The following is a 23,317-nucleotide window of genomic DNA, read 5'->3' as shown; positions in this document are numbered from 1 at the left end:
TCTCGGACCAAGAAGCGATTAGGGCGCTTATAGTCAATTAGGTTATCAAATTTTATGTAAATATTAGTGTAAATAGGTAGCTAGGTTGTCAAATTTTGAAAATTAACGAATGCCTACATAAGGCTATAATGTAAAATAGAATTTCAAAACAAAACAGACACTGTACAAATAATAAATAAAAATCAAAGCTAAAGGGCCTAAAGGCCAACCACTTCATAATTGTACACCGATGTAAAACACAAAAATACGATACATAAACGGAAATTTAATTGAGTCCTAAAGCCTTACCTCGTTTATGGTTGCAAACGATAGTGCATCGGTCAAGAATACTTGAACCGATGTTATAAAAAATCTGGTAAAAGTCTAAATCAGTTAAAATATTATTTTTATGTTTAATATATTTTGAGGGAAATATTGGCCTGTGCAACATTTCAGAACGAATCAACCATCAGCCCAAAACGTCAGGCCCATATATTAACTGTCAAAGGTTGAGTCAAGTGCCCTGCGGTGTTTTGCTAGTGCGTTTGAATCCTTACGTCATACAGGACCGAAAATGTCGAGGAAGCATTTTTCAGCTATTTTCAAATTAAACAATGTTCCTTTCAATTTTGAGTCAAAATAAAACTGACGCGTTCAGGATGATTAACTTCATCGTTCCCTGAAAGAATATCGAAGATCGGCACTTCATTCTGGGCGCCAATGTAGGTTAAAAAAAAAAAACAAAAGTTAAGTGTCAACCTTGTTTGTGACTTTAGGCGGACTGAAGCTCTTTCGAATTTATTGTTCAACGTTGCACTCGAGGGCGCAGAGGAACGGCACTATCATCACACAGCCGCATATGTTCCTGGGCTTTGCGGACGATATGGAGGCTGTTGTCCCACTGAAGAGGGAAACGGCGAGGATAGGCTTAGCCATTAACGCTACCAAGACAACGTACATGGTGGGAGGTAGAGATAGAGAAAGACCTAGTGGTGTTGGTGCAGAGGTTGTGCTTGATGGGGATGTGTTAGAAGTAGTTGAAGCATTTGTTTACCTTGGCACGCTTGTGACATGTGCCAATGAAGGCTGCTGCGTATAGGGCCTTCTACGTAACCAGCTTAGGTCCTGCAACATGCAGACGGAAACGAAATTTGCTCTATGTAAAACTTTGATTCTACCAGTGGCCCGGCCCTTTTCTGGACATGAAGCATGGACGTTAAAAGCGGCGGACCGGAGAGCTTTCGGGTTTTTCGAGCGAAAAGTGGTGCGCACAAAAAAAAAAAACGAAAAAAAACTTGACTTGCCTTGGCGCCGAATCGTGAGCTGTAGCAAGTATACAAAGAAGAAAATACTGTGAATCGTATAAAACACTACAAAATACTACACGGCAGACCTCAGTGGGCTGGTCACTCAGTGCGAATGTCGGAAGAAAAAGAATAGCGAAAATAATATTCCAACAGAGAACCGGATAGGGGCCAGTAGGTCGGAAAGGAAACGTCACAATGTCAAAACATCGTTCTCTCTCTCTCTCTCTCTCTCTCTCTCTCTCTCTCTCCTCTGTGAGTGCCGCTGGGGCCCTGAAAAGGGCCGTTTTGGTATCTGTGGGGGTACGTCTCCGAAAACCTCGCTTGTTCACTTGGAGCTGGTGTACTTGGTGACGGCTTTGGTGCCCTCCGAGACAGCGTGCTTGGCCAGCTCGCCCGGCAGCAGGAGGCGAACGGCGGTCTGAATCTCGCGGCTGGTGATCGTTGAGCGTTTGTTGTAGTGCGCCAGACGGGAGGCCTCGGCCGCGATACGCTCGAAGATGTCGTTTACGAAGCTGTTCATGATGCTCATCGCCTTCGACGAGACGCCAGTGTCCGGGTGGACCTGCTTCAACACCTTGTAAACGTAGATGGCGTAGCTTTCCTTCCTCCGTAGTTTCCGCTTCGGTTGTTTGTCGCCCTTGACAGTAGTAGTAGTAAAATTCTTCTTTATTTACACAATTTTTGTTCTACAATTATTTTTAACATGTACAGGGATCGGCCGGCTTGGCCCTCCAACTTCAATTTTAATTATTATTATTATTATTATTTTTATGTTTCTACTTAATTTTTAAAATATAATGTATCATGACGGCCTTCAGCAGGCGCTAGTGTGTTTTTTAAAATTTGATAACCTAACTACTATGTACACTAATATTTACAATAAAAATTTGATAACCTAGATTGGAACTAGCGCCCTAAGCGCTTGTTGGTCCGAGTGCAAGCAACGGACCCTAAACTTTTCTTTACACTCACCAAAGCGTTCATGTAAGGTTTTTATTCCGGCCAGACGGTGGACCTCGGATGTTCTTGTCCTGGGGGGGGGGGGTGTTGAGGATCATCCTCAGGAATTTGTTTTGGACCCGTTGAAGTTTGAGGTGGTGGGTTTTAGCGCAGCTCTCCCAGACCGGCATGCCGTATTCGATCACAGGTGATTTGCTTGTAGACAGCAAGCTTATTTTTCAGGGACAATGACGACCGGCGGTTGATCAAAGGGTACAGTAGTTTCAACAAGACGTTACACTTTGTCACCGTTTTGTCAACCTGCTGCCTGAAAATAAGCTTGCTGTCGAGGGTCAAGCCAAGGTAGTCGGCCTCATTGGCCCATTCCACAGTCGTGCCATTGAGGATGATTTTACAGTCCCCAGGCGGAACAAGTTTAGGGGATTTGGAGTGGGGAAAATGATGACCTGGGTCTTCGCCGCGTTGATACAGATCTTCCAGCTGGTGAGGTACTCTGTCAGGGCATCCAGGCCTCGTTGGAGTTTTGCCACTAGCGCTCTGATCACTCTACCGTTGTAGACGATGGATGTGTCATCTGCGAACAGAGACAGAATGCCGCCTTCTGGAGGTTCTGGCATGTCGGAGGTGAACAGATTGAAAAGCAGGGGCCCGAGGATACTGCCCTGGGGGACGCCTGCGACGATGTTGTGCGCATTGGAACTCGCTCCGCTGATTGAGACCCGAAATGTCCTTGCCGACAGGTAATTGTTGATGATTTTCACCAGGTAGCTGGGAAGATTGTAGCGTTGTAGTTTGTACACCAGGCCATCATGCCATACATTGTCAAATGCCTTCTCGACATCGAGTAAGGCCATGGCGGATGTTTTCGAGACAAATTTGTTCCGTCTGAGGACGTTGGTAACTCCGGCCAGTTGGTGTACAGTTGACCGACCGCGTCGGAAACCAAACTGTTCCTCGAGCAAGATGTTGAGATTTTCGGCAGACTCAAGTAACCGGTGATGAATAGCTTTTTCGAATAGCTTGGATAACCCTGAGAGAAGGCTGATGGGTCGATAACTTTTGGGAGAGGAAGGATCCTTCCCAGGCTTCCGGATGGGGATGACTTTCGCTGACTTCCAGGACGATGGGAAGTAGCTGAGCCGGAGACACTGATTAAAGATCAGTGAGAGGTGCTCAAAGAACGGAGCACTCATGTGTTTGAGCTCGAGATTCAGGATGCTGTCGAAGCCTGGGGCCTTCATGTTCTTCGACGATTTGATATAGGCCGTCAATTCGCCAGCTGAGATCTCCAACTCCTCCGAGAAGTCGTTGGGAATCAAATGGATGTTGTTTGCATGCTCGTTGACGGCTGCTTCGTGAGGACTGGTGATGTTCTGCCCAAGATTGTGTGAGCTGACGAAGTGACGACCTATTTCAGCGACCTTCTCTGCAGGAGTTATCAAGCGATCCTTCGAGCCATTATTGTCTAGTGGGATCAAAGGTGGAATGGGCCGAGGCTTGGATTTTAGAATTTTGGTCATTTTCCAGAACGGCTTAGCATAATCTGGGAGAGTGCGGATCTTATTCGAGAAGTCGTTATTTTGAGGTCCACCATTCTGGCCTTGATAATTTTGTGATTCGATTGCAGCGTGCCTTAAGCTCAGGCAGTTCAGTACGCTGAAACTGCCTGCGAGTGACATTCCGCAATCGAATCAAATCTTTGGTGAGTGTATCGATGTTTAAGGAGTTGCTTACCTGCCGAGCCGTCGGTACGTGTTGCTCTCGGGCCGCCGTGATCGCCTCCTCGATAGCGCACAGCTGGCGGTCGATACTTTCCGGCGTCTCCGGACGCACCTCGTAGTCAACGGTGTTATCGACGCACTGCTGGAAACGCTGCCAGTTCACTCGGTGGTAGTTCCGCCGTAACTGCTGGTGCCGATTGACCGAGGAGCCCAGTTCCGCCACCACCGGATAGTGATCCGAACTGAGCTCCTGGTATACAACCGGCTGCGAGACGTGGTCACTCAGGTTTGTTACGTAGAGGTCGAGCGTTGCGTGGGCACCGGACCGACTCAGCCGAGTGGGGAATCCGGGCTCAGGATCGTGTAGTGGCCTTCCTCCATGTCGTTGCTCCAGATGGTGCCGTTTCGATTGCCGCGACTGTTGCCCCAGGCTTGATGTTTGGCATTCAAGTCGCCGGCAATGATATACTGGCCTTGCCTCCGCGTCAGCTTGACGATGTCCCTCCGAAGGGCAGCCGATGATCCATCGCCGGCTTTGGCTTGCGTTGGACAGTACGCCGCGATGAGCGCGATTGTGCCGACCGAAGTGGTGATTTCGACACCGATGGCCTCGATGACACTGAGCTGGAAGCTTGGAAGCAGACGACAGTTGATGTTGTAGCGAAGAGCGATGGCCACACCACCTCCCTGGGCGGCCGGTCGAGTCGCACGATGCGGAAGTCCGGGATGTTGATGTTCACCTCCGGTTTTAGGTGCGTTTCGGTGATGAACGCCACGTCTATTTCCTTCTCCTCAAGGAAATCCTTCAGCTCGATTGTTTTGCTCTTTAGCGAGCAAGCGTTCCAGTTGACCAGGCCCACCCTAGCAGCCATTTTCAATGATGAACATGCCAAGTGTGAAGACCTGGTCGAATCGGGTTTTGCAGCCGCGCAGTCGAGTGGCGAGCTGCGCGAAGATCGGCATCAGTTGCTCCGGAGTGTACAGCGGGGCAGATTCTTCCGGTGGGACGGCTTCGTTCTCCGACTGCCGACGGAACCCAGGAGGAGGAAGCGGGGGCCATTCGCTGGTGGATGGTGACGACGATGTTGGAGCTTGGACCGATGCAGCTGCCGCTGCCAGTCGCTTATGCGGCTGTAGCGGTGGGAGTATTGGAATCACACGACGGGGAGCAGGTATGGCTGGAAAGTTCACCTCGTTGATTACAGGAACACGGTTCTTCTTCGGCATGGTCCTGGTGGAAGCCTTCTTCCGGATTTCCAGGAACTCGGCTCGCTTTGGGCAGCCCTTTGTGGTGGCCCGATGTTTGTCGCCACAGTTGGCGCACTTGGGATCGGCCACCTCCATTTTGTCGCACTCGTCAGTCGGATGGGGTTCGCCACACTTGTTGCAGCGCGGCTTCATGCGGCAGTTCCTGGTGCCGTGCCCGAAATTGAAGCAGTTGGTGCATTGCGTTACATCGCGGTGCACTGGCCGATATCGCTCCCAGTCAACGACGGTGTAATTTATAACGCCAACCAGCTTCAGGTCCTTCCAGGTAGTGGAGCCGTGCTCCAGATGGATCAGGTAAAGCTGGTCGCGATATTTCCTCGCCTTGTCGTGACGAGCGATCTTGTGGACGGCTACTGGCTTCAGTCCGCAACTTTCAAGCTCTGCTTGGAGCTCTTCCTCCTTCATGTCGTGAAGTCCTCGCAGCAAAGCCTTGAGCGGCTTCGTGCCGGGATGGTCATGAGTGTAGTACTCATACTTGTGGACCTCGAGGAACTCCACGACGGATTGATGATGGTCCCGGTTGGCCGGCATCACTTTCACGCCCTCGCTGCAGAGCCGAAAAGTACATTTCAGCCCCTTAGCGATCAGCTGGCGAATTTTTGGGCGTAAATCCGGCGGATCGCCCTTCACAAACACAGGCGGGCACTTCTCCTTCCGCTCCGGTTGCACCTGCGGCAGCTGCGATTGCTGCTTCTTCCTCTTTTTCGGCGGATTGCCGGCATCATCAAGCGGCAACGGCGAGAACACGTTGCTCTGCAAAAGCTGCTTGGAGGGGTTACCCGCGCCTCCAAGAGCAGTGCGCTTAGGCACTTTTCCAGCGACCGAATCGGCCACCGTGTCTCCCATGACGGGTCCGGGAGAAAATAACGCCAACGCGACAAGCGAAAACGTAAACAGCGAAAGAACGAGAAAAAACACTTAGAAAAAATGCGCGAGCAAAAAACACGTCCGTACGTGTTGCTGTCTCGAACTGGAATGTCGCCCTTGACGATGTTTTTCTGAGCCTTGGTCCCGCTCCCGCTGCCGCTGCCCGTTGCAGCCGTTGCCGCCTTTTTCGCTGCCTTTCCGCCGCCGCCGCCGCCGGTTTTCGGTGCCATGCTTGGGTGGTACTTCGGTGCGTCGTTCGTTCTTTCGAACTGCCATCGGCTTGCCAGTATCCCAGCGCAATGCAGACCGAGGGACCGCCCCTTCGGTGTTCGGTACCATTGGTGACCGCTTGCTGGCACCGCCTTTCGTTCGCTCGATGCCAGTGCTGTTGCGCAAAACCAGTGCCAAGGCATCTTTTCCGGCATCTCTCTCATCCAGTCAGTCATCCAGCCACCAACTGAGCGCGGCGATCATCAAATCAGGCGCAACCAACCAAACAACCAACCAACCAAAACGATGTCTGGCCGTGGCAAGGGAGGCAAAGTCCGGGAAAGCCGAAATCCCGCTCCGTACGCGCTGGGTTGCAGTTCCCGGTTGGTCGCATCCACCGTCTGCTCCGGAAGGGTCACTACGCCGAACGTGTGGGTGCCGGTGCCCCGGTCTATCTGGCCGCCGTGATGGAGTACCTGGCAGCGGAAGTGCTCGAGCTAGCAGGAAATGCCGCTCGCGATAACAAAAAAACTCGCATCATTCCCCGCCATCTGCAGCTGGCTATCCGTAACGATGAGGAGTTGAACAAGCTGCTTGCTGGCGTAACTATCGCCCAAGGTGGCGTCTTGCCCAACATACAGGCGGTTCTGCTGCCGAAGAGGACCGAGAAGAAGTCGGCCGCCACCACCTGAACACAACAGCCCAAACCCAACCCAACCCAACTACCTGAAAGAAACCGTCCTTTTCAGGACGACCAGTGGCCAATTTCCCAGAAGGAAAGGAAGTGCGAACGCATCCGGGACTTTTGTTATATGTTTTGTGACTATCTTCATTACAGGAGGCGCAATCATTGCAGGGCTGTTACGTTTTACCAGACACCTGAGAAGGGGGCAGCAGGGACAGCAGGAACAGCATGATGTCCAAGGGCTTGACGACCCTCCCCAGCTGTCTGCGAGTCAGGAGAACTGCCTAGGGCGTGGTGGGATTTAGCAGTGGGCTCTGCTAAAATCCCTCCCAAAAACCACAAGTGCCCGTAAGCGGACTCTATCAAAGCGACTGTGTGCCGCTTCAAAAGCACAAGCCCAGGGAGGGAGTGCCAACTGGCATGTGGAGTGTCCCTACTTCGGTAGGGTAGTGCGTGAGCTGCTTCGGCAGGGAGTGAGTGATCTGTTGTGCTGAGGCAGGAGTGTCATAGCGAGTCGCCGCCGCTATGGCCACCTCGAAGCGCAGCAGAAGTCTGAGTATGGACTGCACATGCTAAGGTAAGAGTGTCGTAGCGTAGTATCGTTGATTAGTCCCCACATACCGCTATCGACACCTCGAGGCATGGCAGTGGAGTGTTAGAATAAGTTGTGGAGTGTACCTACTTCGGTAGGGTAGCGCGTGAGCTGCTTCGGCAGGGAGTGAGTGATCTGGTTGTGCTGAGGCAGGAGTGTCATAGCGTGTCTCCGCCGCTATTGTCACCTCAAAGCGCAGCAGAAGTCTGAGTATGGACTGCACATGCTGAGGCAGGAGTCGAGGTATCCCATCGACACCTCGAGGCATTGCAGTGGAGTGTTAGAGTGAGCACCCGAAAAGGGTCACATGGAGCGAATGGTCTTTGGAGAAGCTGCTTCGGCGGCAGGGTAGCAGTGGGTTGTACCCACACACCTACAGTTGTGCACATGTGGTGCATGGGGAGTGTCCCTGCTTCGGCAGGGTAGCGTATGGTCTGCTTCGGCAGTTTTGTGATTGATCTGCTCGTGCTGAGGCAGAGTGTCGTAGCGCAATATCTGTAGGCCCAGGCAGTTACCGCTATTGACACCTCGAGGCATGGCAGCGGAGCGTCCGGGAGAGCATCCAAGTAAGACTCAAATGGAGTGAATGGGGTGCGAGCACCCAAGTCAGTCTCGCGTGGGACGAGTGCCTGTGTGAGCGATAATGAGTGAGTACGCTTAGTACTGCCGTCCCCCCAGAAGTAGTACTGCGAGGTAGTTCCTGGGGAAACGATGGTGGACCCAAGGGAGTTTAGTCGGTATTACCGGTAGGGTCGAGTCCGACACTCCAGTACACTTCCGTGTGGTAGTTTGGCAACTACAATGCACGTGTACTGGGTTAGTGTGTAAATGCATTCTCCCTTGTAAAAAAAAAAAGACACCTGAGAAGGCAACTCAGGTAGTGTGGGGATGGGTTTGTCATGTAACTTTTACCCGACCCACTAAAACCAAAACCCTTTCGCCAGTCCGTACCCCTGGCCCGCAATTAAGCAATACATCATGGCGAGTTGTGGCGCCTGCCTAGGATGTGGTGGGGTTTGACAGTGGGCCCTGTTAAACCTCTATAAAAAGCTGCATGCATCCGCAAGTAGGCTCCGCCAGAGCTACCGTGTGCCGCTCAAAGCGCACAAGCCCAAGTCCTGGTGTTAGGTGGGACAAAAAACAGCCCTGACAGCCGCCTTTAAAAACGGAAAGCGGAACAGACAAAACTCGATTTTCCGGAGGAAAAAGCGCCAGCAGGAAGATCGAGACCGTGGAGAGACGGAGGAACTGTACCGCGCTAATAACGCACGAAAGTTCTATGAGAAGATGAACCGTTCACGTAAGGGCCACGTGCCACAGCCCGATATGTGTAAGGACACAAACGGGAACCTTCTTACAAACGAGCGTGAGGTGATCCAAAGGTGGCGGCAGCCCTACGAAGAGCACCTGAATGGCGATATGGCAGACAACGATGGCGGTATGGTAATGAACCTAGGAGCACGCGCGCAGGACATGCGACTTCCGGCTCCGAATCTCCAGGAAATCCAGGAGGAGATCGGCCAGCTGAAAAACAACAAAGCCCCTGGAGTTGACCAACTACCAGGAGAGCTGTTTAAACACGGTGGTGAGGCACTGGCTAGAGCGCTGCACTGGGTGATAACCAAGGTTTGGGAGGATGAGGTTCTGCCGCAGGAGTGGATGGAAGGTGTCGTGTGTCCCATCTACAAAAAGGGCGATAAGCTGGATTGTAGCAATCCCCAGTTCGAGACAGCAACACGTACGGACGTGTTTTTTGCTCGCGCATTTTTTCGAAGTGTTTTTTTTTTCTCGTTCTTTCGCTGTTTTTCGTTTTCGCTTGTCGCGTTGGCGTTCTTTTCTCCCGGACCCGTCAGGGGAGACTCGGTGGCCGATTCGGTCGCTGGAAAAGTGCCTAAGCGCACTGCTCTTGGAGGCGCGGGTAACCCCTCCAAGCAGCTTTTGCAGAGCAAGGTGTTCTCGCCGTTGCCGCTTGATGACGCCGGCAATCCGCCGAAAAAGAGGAAGAAGCAGCAATCGCAGCTGCCGCAGGTGCAACCGGAGCGGAAGGAGAAGTGCCCGCCCGTGTTTGTGAAGGGCGATCCGCCGGATTTACGCCCAAAAATTCGCCAGCTGATCGCTAAGGGGCTGAAATGTACTTTTCGGCTCTGCAGCGAGGGCGTGAAAGTGATGCCGGCCAACAGGGACCATCATCAATCCGTCGTGGAGCTCCTCGAGGTCCACAAGTATGAGTACTACACTCATGACTGATGTATACCCACCTTTATAGTATATACTGTGGTATTCAATGTATCTACGAAACTGAGGAATATAGATTTGGGTCGATCTGAACGAGCGAATCAGTTTTAGATCAGACTGCCTAGAGTAAAGAAGTGTCTTCATCTCTAATATACCGAACCTCCTAAACTTCCAAACTGATACTTAATAGTGGCGACGAGACGAAGGCATTTTACCATTGTTCGCGTGTGAAGTTCAGTTTCGTCATTGTACTAAGTACAAGTGGTCATCACATTGTCTTTAATTGAATTAGCAGCCATACTACGAGTGCAGTATCCATAGGCCGAGAAACAATAGAAGCGGCTGCTGAAACACGTGCTACGTGGCTATCGTTCGTTTCGCGCCAACGGATTGATTGGATCAAGGATAATACTGCAGAGTGCGGATAAAAAAAAAAGTTGAGCAGTGTAAGCTTAAAAGTTAACTTTTCAATATAAATTATTAAAAAAAAAAAGTGTTAATACTAACTAGTACTAATGCGATATTAACAGACATACATTTATACAACCTTACGTAACACCATTTTGGAAAAAGTGTGATATATAGGTATATTCAATAGAGAGCGAGTGTAAAGAGCAAAGTGATCAAGCTAAACCAAAAAGTTGATTTAGCTGTTGAAAGAAAATTGCTAGTTTCTATTATTAACGGTTTCTTCTCTAATTCATCTAGGTACTGAAATCAAATTCAGGAGTATTGTTGGTGGTCCGTAAATCATCACGTTTAACTTCCAATCCAATCCAAGTGCTCACACCATTGAACCATCTCTGCCAGAAGGTAGATTGTCCTGCTGTTTGCGGCGAAGGTCGACAGCTTCTTCAACTCCGGTAAGCTCATTCCACTTTTTCCCTTTATTGGCCCTACCGTTGTAGAGAAATCAGATTGAAATCAATATGGCACAATCCAATGTTTCTTTAACAATAGAGCCATTTCGTAAAGGTAATTCCTTCGCTGATTGGATTGAACGCCTAGGATATTTTTTTGTGGTAAACAATGTGGCAGAAGATATGAAAAAAGCACATCTTATTACAATGAGTGGCCCAACCGTATTCTCCGAACTAAAACTTTTGTTTCCCAATGGTGAATTAAACAATGCGTCTTTTGAAGAATTAGTGAATAGATTGAAGTCGAGATTTGATAAAACAGAAACAGATTTAATTCAACGATATAAATTTAATAACCGTTTTCAGCAGCCTGATGAATCGATTGAAGATTTTATTCTATCTATCAAATTGCAGGCTGAATTTTGCAATTTTGCCGACTTCAAAAATTCAGCCATTAGAGACAGAATAGTAGCGGGTGTAAGGGACAAACTACTCCAACAACGTTTATTCAATGAAGAAAATTTAACTTTAGCGTCAGCTGAAAAAATTTGTACAACGTGGGAAATGGCTGGGACTAATGCACGAAGGCTACAAGATGGTGTAAATTTCGCTCAAATTGCTCCGATAAGATCTCCTAACGGCTCCGCTCTAGAAAAGCTGGCGGCAGTTTATCGCTATAATAATTCTGGACAATCTGGTTCAAATAGAGGACCCGTGAAAAGTAGGTTGGGTTTTAATAGATCTTTTCGTGGAGCACAAACAGGAAGAGGTTTTTTGGGCAGAAATGAACAAAGGCATATCAGGAGTTACAATAGTGTGAAGCCTATGGAGTGGAAGAGGAACATTAGTCGGCCTCATGCAGATCTAGTGTGTGATTTCTGCGGTGTGAGAGGTCACATTAAACGAAAATGTTTTAGGCTGAAGAATATGAAGCGTGATGCAGTTAATTTTACGGGGACAGTTGACGAAGACGATTACCAGCAATCTAATCAGGATCTTTGCGAACGGATGCAGTGTATGAGGACGGATGACGACGATAATGACAATTCAGGTGAATTACAGTGTATGATGATGTCTTGTGTTAACAAACTTACTGACGCCTGTTTTGTACAGGTTGAAATTGACGGGAAATTATTTAAAATGGAGATTGATAGTGGGTCATCCGTTACTGTAATGAGTGAAGATCAATATTATGCAAATTTCAGAATACCTTTGAAGACTAGTGATAAAAAATTAATTGTTGTGAATGGTTCAAATCTAAGTGTTGAAGGAGAAGTAGAGGTCATTGTCAAACTAAGGGATAAATTGGCCAAATTACAGTTATTGGTGTTGAAAGGCAACTATGCTTTTGTGCCATTGTTGGGAAGAACTTGGTTAAATATTTTCTTTCCAAATTGGAAACAATATTTTAATGGTTCAAGTAATATCAATTGCATGATTGATCTTCAAGGCGGTGACTTAGTGGCACAAGTTAAGAGGAAATTTACAAAAGTTTTGCGAAAGATTTTTCGACACCTATTAAAAATTTTGAGGCGGATTTGGTCATGAAGGAGGGTTCTCCTATTTTCAAAAAAGCATACGATGTCCCATATAGATTGAGGGAAAAAGTTTTAGAATATTTGACTAAATTGGAAGAGCAGAAAGTTATCACCCCTATTAAAACTAGTGAATGGGTTTCACCAGTGGTAATAGTTATATAAAATGCAGATATTCGTCTCATAATTGATTGTAAGACTTCGATAAATCAACTGATTGTCCCAAATACGTATCCTCTACCAGTACCCCAAGACATTTTTGCTAAATTGGCGGGATGCCGGGTATTTTGTGCATTGGATTTAGAGGGGGCGTACACACAGTTGACATTGACTGATAGATCGAAGAAATTTATGGTGATTAATACCATTAAGGGTCTATATATATATAATCGTTTACCACAAGGCGCATCCGCGAGTGCATCCATTTTTCAACAGGTAATGGATCAAGTGTTAGATGGAATTGAGCTTGTTTCGTGTTATTTAGACGATGTTCTCATCGCAGGTGTGGACCTGGAAGATTGTAAAAAAATTACATATGGTTCTGCAAAGGCTAGAAAAATTCAACATTAAGGTGAATCTGGAGAAATGTAGTTTTTCTTTTCGGAATTACCTTATTTGGGACACATACTGAGCGAGAGAGGGCTAATGCCGAGTCCGGATAAAATATTGACTGTGAAGAGTGCAAAAGTGCCTACTAACGTAACTGAACTAAAATCATTCCTTGGTTTAATAAATTTCTATAATAAGTTCATTCCTCATTTATCCACAAAATTGCATCCTTTATCTTTTTAAAAATAAAGTTAAATTTGATTGGGATGGAGCATGTGAAAAAGCTTTAAAGTTAGTAACAAATCCTTGTTGGAAGCCAAGCTTTTAGAGTATTAAGATCCAAAAAACCCATAGCTGTTGTTACAGATGCTTCTGGATATGGACTGGGGGAGTGAGAGCTAATACTATAGCCGGTGTACAGAAACCAATTTCGTTTACTTCGTTTTCGTTGAATGACGCACAAAAAATACCCTATCCTTCATTTGGAAGCATTGGCACTCGTTTGCACTATCAAGAAATTTCATAAATACTTATACGGTAAAAAGTTTGATGTTTTTACGGATCATAAGCCACTAGTTGGTATTTTTGGAAAAATGGGCAAGCACTCTATTTATGTCACAAGGCTTCAACGTTACATATTGGAATTATCAATATATGATTTTGAAATTCAATATCGACCTTCGGATAAAATGGGTAACGCGGATTTCTGTTCGCGTTTTCCTTTAGAACAAAGTATTCCTGAAAGTTTAGATGTAGAACAGATTGGTAGTATCAATTTTTCGAAGGATTTTCCGATAGATTTGAATGTGGTGGCCAAGGCAACGGAAGCGGATGAGTTTTTACAAAATATTATTTCATACACATTACAAGGTTGGCCAGAGAAAGTTGATAAGAAATTAGCAGATGTATATGCAAATCAACATGATTTAGAATTTATTGATGGCTGTTTATTATATAGGAACCGAGTTGTCATTCCATATACATTGCAAAAAGCTGTGCTTAAACTTTTGCACGCAAATCATTCGGGCATCGTAAAAATGAAAAGACTGGCTCGTTTTTCCGTATTTTGGTTTGGAATTAACTTGGATGTAGAAAACTTTGTAGCTAAATGTGACATATGCAATAGCATGAGAATAGTGCCGAAGCAGAAAATTGAATCTAAATGGATACCCACCACAAGGCCTTTCAGTAGGATTCATATTGACTTCTTTTATTTTCAAAGACATACATTTTACTAATTGTTGATAGTTATTCAAAATGGATTGATGTGGAATGGATGCGTAACGGTACAGATTATGAGAAAGTATTGAGGAAGCTAATTGGTTTTTTTGCACGATTTGGATTGCCCGACGTGTTGGTATCTGACGGAGGCCCACCATTCAATTCCTATTCATTTGTAGACTTTTTGGAAAGACAAGGCATTAAAGTGTTTAAAAGCCCTCCTTATAATCCGTCAAGCAACGGACAGGCGGAAAGGTCCGTAAAAACAGTTAAGGAAGTTTTGAAGAAATTCTTATTAGAACTGGAAATTTCAGAATTAAATTTAGAGGACCAAATCAATCTTTTTCTTATCAATTATAGGAACTACAACTTGACAGATGATGGAAAATTTCCATCAGCAAAGATATTCTCGTACAAACCAAAGACCTTAATTGATCTATTACACCCTAAAAGTAATTATAAAATCAGCTCTCTTTATTACCCGACAATGACGAATCAAATTTAAGGAACGATACTTTGGCAAATTCCAAAGTTGATCCTTTTGACAAACTGATGGCCGGAGATGAGTTATGGTATAAAAACCATAACCCGCACCATCAAATTAGATGGCTAAAGGCAGTTTTTATAAGAAAATTTTCTCTGAACACCTTCCAGGTACAGCTTGGAAGCGCGGTCACTATGGCTCACAGGAGCCAACTGAGGATTGCGAAAGACTCTGAGACGAACGACAGACCCAACGTAACAATTTCTACACGACGACAATTGCAAACGATAACGAGGCAAAGGCCGGGAATCGAAAACGGATCGAATGGGTCGGGGAACGCGATGGCCAGGAGTTTGAAGAAATGGTGGTGGACTCAGGAGCTTCGCCGTTGCCAGTCAGACGGAACAGAAAGCGAAAGCAAGTTGCAAGCGACCGGAGCGATTTGAATTTGAGACGTTCCAAACGTCTACGCAAATCGACTAGACAGGAAGAATTTTGGTACCCAAGGCCATTGGACAAGGACAAGTAATGTTTAAATAAGTGAACTATTATGGTGATTAATGTCACCTTCGAATTATAAGATGTTTGATGTTTTCTATTATTTTGAGTTTCATGCTTTCGAGCATAATATTAAGTATAGATCCTAGGTAAAAAAAATGAAATGAATGAAGTTTAACTTGAATGAAGTTCTCTGCTTTCCAAAGGGGAAGATCTGATGTATACCCACCTTTATAGTATATACTGTGGTATTCAATGTATCTACGAAACTGAGGAATATAGATTTGGGTCGATCTGAACGAGCGAATCAGTTTTAGATCAGACTGCCTAGAGTAAAGAAGTGTCTTCATCTCTAATATACCGAACCTCCTAAACTTCCAAACTGATACTTAATAATGACCACCCCGGCACGAAGCCGCTCAAGGCTTTGCTGCGAGGACTTCACGACATGAAGGAGGAAGAGCTCCAAGCAGAGCTTGAAAGTTGCGGACTGAAGCCAGTAGCCGTCCACAAGATCGCTCGTCACGACAAGGCGAGGAAATATCGCGACCAGCTTTACCTGATCCATCTGGAGCACGGCTCCACTACCTGGAAGGGCCTGAAGCTGGTTGGCGTTATAAATTACACCGCCGTTGACTGGGAGCGATATCGGCCAGTGCACCGCGATGTCACGCAATGCACCAACTGCTTCAATTTCGGGCACGGCACCAGGAACTGCCGCATGAAGCCGCGCTGCAACAAGTGTGGCGAACCCCATCCGACTGACGAGTGCGACAAAATGGAGGTGGCCGATCCCAAGTGCGCCAACTGTGGCGACAAACATCGGGCCACCACAAAGGGCTGCCCAAAGCGAGCCGAGTTCCTGGAAATCCGGAAGAAGGCTTCCACCAGGACCATTCCGAAGAAGAACCGTGTTCCTGTAATCAACGAGGTGAACTTTCCAGCCATCCCGGCTCCCCGTCGGAGAACGAAGCCGTCCCACCGGAAGAATCTGCCCCGCTGTACACTCCGGAGCAACTGATGCCGATCTTCGCGCAGCTCGCCACTCGACTGCGCGGCTGCAAAACCCGATTCGACCAGGTCTTCACACTTGGCATGTTCATCATTGAAAATGGCTGCTAGGGTGGGCCTGGTCAACTGGAACGCTTGCTCGCTAAAGAGCAAAACAATCGAGCTGAAGGATTTCCTTGAGGAGAAGGAAATAGACGTGGCGTTCAAAAACCCGGAGGTGAACATCAACATCCCGGACTTCCGCATCGTGCGACTCGACCGGCCGACCAGGGGAGGTGGTGTGGCCATCGCTCTTCGCTACAACATCAACTGTCGTCTGCTTCCAAGCTTCCAGCTCAGTGTCATCGAGGCCATCGGTGTCGAAATCACCACTTCGGTCGGCACAATCGCGCTCATCGCGGCGTACTGTCCAACGCAAGCCAAAGCCGGCGATGGATCATCGGCTGCCCTTCGGAGGACATCGTCAAGCTGACGCGGAGGCAAGGCCAGTATATCATTGCCGGCGACTTGAATGCCAAACATCAAGCCTGGGGCAACAGTCGCGGCAATCGAAACGGCACCATCTGGAGCAACGACATGGAGGAAGGCCACTACACGATCCTGAGCCCGGATTCCCACACTCGGCGGAGTCGGTCCGGTGCCCACGCAACGCTCGACCTCTACGTAACAAACCTGAGTGACCACGTCTCGCAGCCGGTTGTATACCAGGAGCTCAGTTCGGATCACTATCCGGTGGTGGCGGAACTGGGCTCCTCGGTCAATCGGCACCAGCAGTTACGGCGGAACTACCACCGAGTGAACTGGCAGCGTTTCCAGCAGTGCGTCGATAACACCGTTGACTACGAGGTGCGTCCGGAGACGCCGGAAAGTATCGACCGCCAGCTGTGCGCTATCGAGGAGGCGATCACGGCGGCCCGAGAGCAACACGTACCGACGGCTCGGCAGGTAAGCAACTCCTTAAACATCGATACACTCACCAAAGATTTGATTCGATTGCGGAATGTCACTCGCAGGCAGTTTCAGCGTACTGGACTGCCTGAGCTTAAGGCACGCTGCAATCGAATCACAAAAATTATCAAGGCCAGAATGGTGGACCTCAAAAATAACGACTTCTCGAATAAGATCCGCACTCTCCCAGATTATGCTAAGCCGTTCTGGAAAATGACCAAAATTCTAAAATCCAAGCCTCGGCCCATTCCACCTTTGATCCCACTAGACAATAATGGCTCGAAGGATCGCTTGATAACTCCTGCAGAGAAGGTCGCTGAAATAGGTCGTCACTTCGTCAGCTCACACAATCTTGGGCAGAACATCACCAGTCCTCACGAAGCAGCCGTCAACGAGCATGCAAACAACATCCATTTGATTCCCAACGACTTCTCGGAGGAGTTGGAGATCTCAGCTGGCGAATTGACGGCCTATATCAAATCGTCGAAGAACATGAAGGCCCCAGGCTTCGACAGCATCCTGAATCTCGAGCTCAAACACATGAGTGCTCCGTTCTTTGAGCACCTCTCACTGATCTTTAATCAGTGTCTCCGGCTCAGCTACTTCCCATCGTCCTGGAAGTCAGCGAAAGTCATCCCCATCCGGAAGCCTGGGAAGGATCCTTCCTCTCCCAAAAGTTATCGACCCATCAGCCTTCTCTCAGGGTTATCCAAGCTATTCGAAAAAGCTATTCATCACCGGTTACTTGAGTCTGCCGAAAATCTCAACATCTTGCTCGAGGAACAGTTTGGTTTCCGACGCGGTCGGTCAACTGTACACCAACTGACCTGAGTTACCAACGTCCTCAGACGGAACAAATTTGTCTCGAAAACATCCGCCATGGCCTTACTCGATGTCGAGAAGGCATTTGACAATGTATGGCATGATGGCCTGGTGTACAAACTACAACGCTACAATCTTCCCAGCTACCTGGTGAAAATCATCAACAATTACCTGTCGGCAAGGACATTTCGGGTCTCAATCAGCGGAGCGAGTTCCAATGCGTTCAACATCGCCGCAGGCGTCCCCAGGGCAGTATCCTCGGCCCCTGCTTTTCAATCTGTTCACCTCCGACATGCCAGAACCTCCAGAAGGCGGCATTCTGTCTCTGTTCGCAGATGACACATCCATCGTCTACAACGGTAGAGTGATCAGAGCGCTAGTGGCAAAACTCCAACGAGGCCTGGATGCCCTGACAGAGTACCTCACCAGCTGGAAGATCTGTATCAACGCGGCGAAGACCCAGGTCATCATTTTCCCCCACTCCAAATCCCCTAAACTTGTTCCGCCTGGGGACTGTAAAATCATCCTCAATGGCACGACTGTGGAATGGGCCAATGAGGCCGACTACCTTGGCTTGACCCTCGACAGCAAGCTTATTTTCAGGCAGCAGGTTGACAAAACGGTGACAAAGTGTAACGTCTTGTTGAAACTACTGTACCCTTTGATCAACCGCCGGTCGTCATTGTCCCTGAAAAATAAGCTCCCTGTGATCGAATACGGCATGCCGGTCTGGGAGAGCTGCGCTAAAACCCACCACCTCAAACTTCAACGGGTCCAAAACAAATTCCTGAGGATGATCCTCAACCCCCCCCCCCCCCCCCAGGACAAGAACATCCGAGGTCCACCGTCTGGCCGGAATAAAAACCTTACATGAACGCTTTGGTGAGTGTAAAGAAAAGTTTAGGGTCCGTTGCTTGCACTCGGACCAACAAGCGCTTAGGGCGCTAGTTCCAATCTAGGTTATCAAATTTTTATTGTAAATATTAGTGTACATAGTAGTTAGGTTATCAAATTTTAAAAAACACACTAGCGCCTGCTGAAGGCCGTCATGATACATTATATTTTAAAAATTAAGTAGAAACATAAAAATAATAATAATAATAATAATAATTAAAATTGAAGTTGGAGGGCCAAGCCGGCCGATCACTGTACATGTTAAAAATAATTGTAGAACAAAAATTGTGTAAATAAAGAAGAATTTTACTACTACTACTACTACTACTACTGTGAGATTGTAGCAACTACCGCGCAATCACATTGCTGAACGCCGCCTACAAGGTACTCTCCCAAATTTTATGCCGCCGACTAACACCAATTGCAAGAGAGTTCGTGGGGCAGTACCAGGCGGGATTTATGGGTGAACGCTCTACCACAGACCAGGTGTTCGCCATACGTCAGGTATTGCAGAAATGCCGCGAATACAACGTGCCCACACATCATCTATTTATCGACTTCAAAGCCGCATATGATACAATCGATCGGGACCAGCTATGGCAGCTAATGCACGAAAACGGATTTCCGGATAAACTGATACGGTTGATCAAGGCAACGATGGATCGGGTGATGTGCGTAGTTCGAGTTTCAGGGGCATTCTCGAGTCCCTTCGAAACGCGTAGAGGGTTACGGCAAGGTGATGGTCTTTCGTGTCTGCTATTCAACATCGCTTTGGAGGGAGTAATACGAAAGGCAGGGATTGACACGAGTGGTACGATTTTCACGATGTCCGTCCAGTTATTTGGTTTCGCCGACGACCTTGATATGATGGCACGTAACTTTGAGAGGATGGAGGGAGCCTACATCAGACTGAAAAGCGAAGCTAATCGAATTGGACTAGTCATCAACACGTCGAAGACGAAGTACATGATAGGAAGAGGCTCAAGAGAGGTCAATGTAAGCCACCCACCACGAGTTTCTATCGGTGGTGACGAAATCGAGGTGGTTGAAGAATTCGTGTACTTGGGCTCGCCGCCGTACCAAACTGACTATCTACAAAACGCTTATAAGACCGGTAGTTCTCTACGGGCACGAGACCTGGACGATGCTCGTGGAGGACCAACGCGCACTGGGAGTTTTTGAAAGGAAAGTGCTGCGTACCATCTATGGTGGGGTGCAGATGGCGGACGGTACGTGGAGGAGGCGAATGAACCACGAGTTGCATCAGCTGTTGGGAGAACCATTCATCGTTCACACCGCGAAAATCGGAAGACTGCGGTGGGCCGGGCACGTAGCCAGAATGTCGGACAGTAATCCGGTGAAAATGGTTCTCGACAATGATCCGACGGGAACAGGAAGGCGAGGTGCACAGCGGGCAAGGTGGATCGATCAGGTGGAGGACGATTTGCGGACCCTCCGCAGACTGCGTGGTTGGCGAAGTGCAGCCATGGACCGAGCTGAATGGAGAAGACTTTTATGTGCAGCACAGGCCACTCCGGTCTTAGTATGTTAATAAATAAATAAATCATGGGGGGACTATTGAGAACGCTCACGCCTATGCTAACGCACTTGACGTCAATACACACAACCAGGCTTGTAAAATGTCATCTGCATGTCATTTGACTAATTTGCTCATAACTTTCTTTAGAAGCAAAATTTATTCCATAATTTTGAATGTACTCATAACGCTTGAGTAGGGTTATATTTTTGTCCAAGGGTACATTGCTCTAAGTATAACATCAAAGGCTGGAGAGTGAAAACTCTCCAAAATGTCACGTGTCATTTGGCATAATGTCATTTGAATGACATTTTGCCTCCCACGCCCCAGATTACATATTTACAGCAAAGTCTCGTTAGACAAAGTTGTAGGCCCATTTAACCGCTATAAGTTCGTCATACAACATGAATTGATAGCTACCTTCTGAAACAAGTTCTGGGAAAATTATACAAACGAATGCAAATGACATTTGACAACACTGCCGACACAACATCGACTTCAAGGGTGGCTACCTCACCACCCGTCGATCGCAAGCTATGATAGTAACCTCGGGGTGAGCAAAGTGTTCACTGCATCACAGGTGCCCTTACTGCACTCGTTGGTTTTGTTCAAGACGCCACCACCGCTGCAGTTTCGACATAATCTGTTGAGATGCTGTGTTCACCGCATTCCATATAGCTTCCTCCCGGCACATCCTCTCGACGAGGTTGTCCGGGGTTGTATCCATACCACTAATGAGCAGCATGGCATTGCGTTCTACCTCGAATCATGGAGCAAGCATGGAGTGCATGAGCGTGAATCAAGTGTTTGGGTGAGCATACAAGTCAGACTCACACGGTATGAGAGAGGCGGGCATACAAGTCAGCCCCACATGGCATGAGAAGGGTGGGCACACAAGTCAGACCCACACGGCATGACAGAGGTGCAGCAGAGTATGTACGGTGTGTTTGAGGGTGCAATAGAGTGAGCACCCAAGTCAGTGTGAGCGAGAATGAGCGAGTACGTTTAGTACTGCCACCCCCCAGAAGTAGTACTGGGAGGTAGTTCCTGGGGGAAACGATGGCGGAGCCCAAGGGAGTTTAGTCGTCGGTATTACCGGTACGGTCGAGTCCGACACTCCAGTACACATCCGTGTGGTAGTTTGGCAACCACAATGCACGTGTGCTGGGTTAGTGTGTAAATGCATTGTGTTGTGTGTTGTTGTTGTGTAACGGTTGTAAACGGTAAAACGTTACTACTGCTACCACTACTACTACTACTACTACTACTACTACTACTACTACTACTACTACTACTACTACTACTACTACTACTACTACTACTACTACTACTACTACTACTACTACTACTACTACTAGGTCGGCGGTCGACTAGGAGGCGTCCCCATGGTGTGTGGACTTCTCCTTTCGCCTAACTGCGTTTTCCCGGTCCAGTCCAGCCCAGGACTCTACTACTAACTATCAGTCAGTCAGCCAGCCAGCCAGTCAGTCAGTCAGTCAGTCAGTCAGTCAGTCAGTCAGTCAGTTAGCCAGTCAGCCAGTCAGTCTACAGAATCAAATTGCAAATCAGTCCCGAAACGATGCAATGCTTTGATGAAGTAAATATTGATTTGATTAAATTTTGGTAATATAATTTTATCATAATTCCTTCAATTAGGTAGTTTCCTAGGTAGTAAGTTTTCACCAATATTTAGCCTCTTTGGATTTTGATAATGACTTATAGTGATGCTAGGTCTTCAATCGATATTTAATAAAGTTTTATCGCTTTTTCTCAAATTCCTGCTTATTTTCAAGTGTTTGTTCAAAAAGTCTTACGAGCTGTAAATAATTTTCTTTAATTTTATCAACAATCCTTACTGCTTTTACAATAAATATTCTGGTAAAATTGCGAAGAATCCAGAAGAATGCTTCCATATTTTCAGGAACTTTTATGAAGTCTATACTGTTAGATCGTTAGAAGGAACAAACAAATTAGACATATGCACATTATTTAGGTAATTTTGTTTTTAAATGGCTCATCAATGAACCATTTTGTAATCTTTTAAATATGTTTTCCTGTATCAACGGTTTCGTGCAATACAGGCACAACTCGAGATCTGAAAATGTTCAGAAACAACGTTAAAAATCTTTCATATTTCGACTTCCATGGATATTTTTGCATGTCTTGGTTCATCAGGATTACTCTTATATGTTTCAATTGAAAAACTAAAAAAAAAACAATAAATTAGAGGTATACAATTTTTTCGAAAATCGACAAATGTTGATGCATTGTGAATATCGACCTGAGTCTTTGTCAAGTGTTACTTCATACCGTTTTCTGTGCTTTGCGAGTTGTGCCAGTATTGCACGAAACCGTCGATATGTGCACTTTTCATTATTTTCCTCCCACATAGCTTCTGGGTGCAATCAATATCTCACAACCTTTCTGATTAAACAGCAGTTAGAACTATCGAAAAGCCTACCGGGAATTTATTTTGTCGACTAGAGTGGTCTGGTCACCCTGCTGTAAGCACCCTCAAAGCAGGCGATTCATTCCCAGTCGTCGGCCCAAGCAATCTCTTTCGTCATGCGCTCTAGTGGCCCTGAAAAGGGCCTTGTTATTGTTTGTCGTCTGCTGCACTGCGCTGCGTTCACCGCTCGCCACGGATCCGACGAGCAAGCTGGATGTCCTTGGGCATAATGGTGACACGTTTCGCGTGGATGGCGCACAGGTTGGTGTCTTCGAATAAACCGACCAGATATGCCTCGCAAGCTTCCTGCAGAGCCATTACGGCCGAGCTCTGGAAGCGCAGGTCGGTTTTAAAGTCCTGGGCGATTTCGCGGACCAAACGCTGAAAGGGAAGCTTGCGGAGTAGCAGCTCGGTGGACTTCTGGTAGCGACGGATTTCACGCAGGGCGACAGTGCCCGGCCGGAAACGGTGTGGCTTTTTGACCCCACCGGTGGCCGGGGCACTCTTGCGAGCAGCGTTGGTCGCCAGCTGCTTGCGGGGGGCCTTTCCACCGGTTGACTTCCGGGCGGTTTGCTTGGTGCGAGCCATAGTCGGTTACTTGGTTGGATGACTCTGCGGCGTGCTGTGCTCCTGTTCAGAAATACCCCGCTGACAGCTGGTTTTGTGCAAATTCCTTACCCTACC

General features: G+C 47.4%; 2 protein-coding genes and 1 pseudogene across 2 annotated transcripts; 1 reads left to right on the top strand and 2 right to left on the bottom strand.

Moving 5' to 3' along the window:
• Positions 1-1,262: 1,262 nt before the first annotated feature.
• On the bottom strand, positions 1,263-6,528 carry LOC134222054 (histone H2B-like). The gene is made up of 2 exons (XM_062701203.1): positions 6,208-6,528; positions 1,263-1,947 (listed from the first exon to the last, which is right to left on the bottom strand). Exons 1-2 carry the CDS (start codon positions 6,526-6,528, stop codon positions 1,612-1,614), a joined length of 657 nt encoding a protein of 218 aa, XP_062557187.1. The 3' UTR covers positions 1,263-1,611.
• Positions 6,529-6,619: 91 nt separating this feature from the next.
• On the top strand, positions 6,620-7,020 carry LOC134227391 (histone H2A-like; annotated as a pseudogene).
• Positions 7,021-22,813: 15,793 nt separating this feature from the next.
• Positions 22,814-23,221, bottom strand: LOC134222053 (histone H3.1-like). The gene has a single exon (XM_062701202.1). It carries the CDS (start codon positions 23,219-23,221, stop codon positions 22,814-22,816), a length of 408 nt encoding a protein of 135 aa, XP_062557186.1.
• Positions 23,222-23,317: the final 96 nt, after the last annotated feature.

The sequence above is a fragment of the Armigeres subalbatus genome, chromosome 3, assembly GCF_024139115.2.
Source record: "Armigeres subalbatus isolate Guangzhou_Male chromosome 3, GZ_Asu_2, whole genome shotgun sequence".
NCBI classification, from domain to species: Eukaryota; Metazoa; Arthropoda; class Insecta; order Diptera; family Culicidae; genus Armigeres; species Armigeres subalbatus.
Note: the sequence above shows the minus strand (reverse complement) of the source record. Positions and strands in the feature narration are given on the sequence as shown.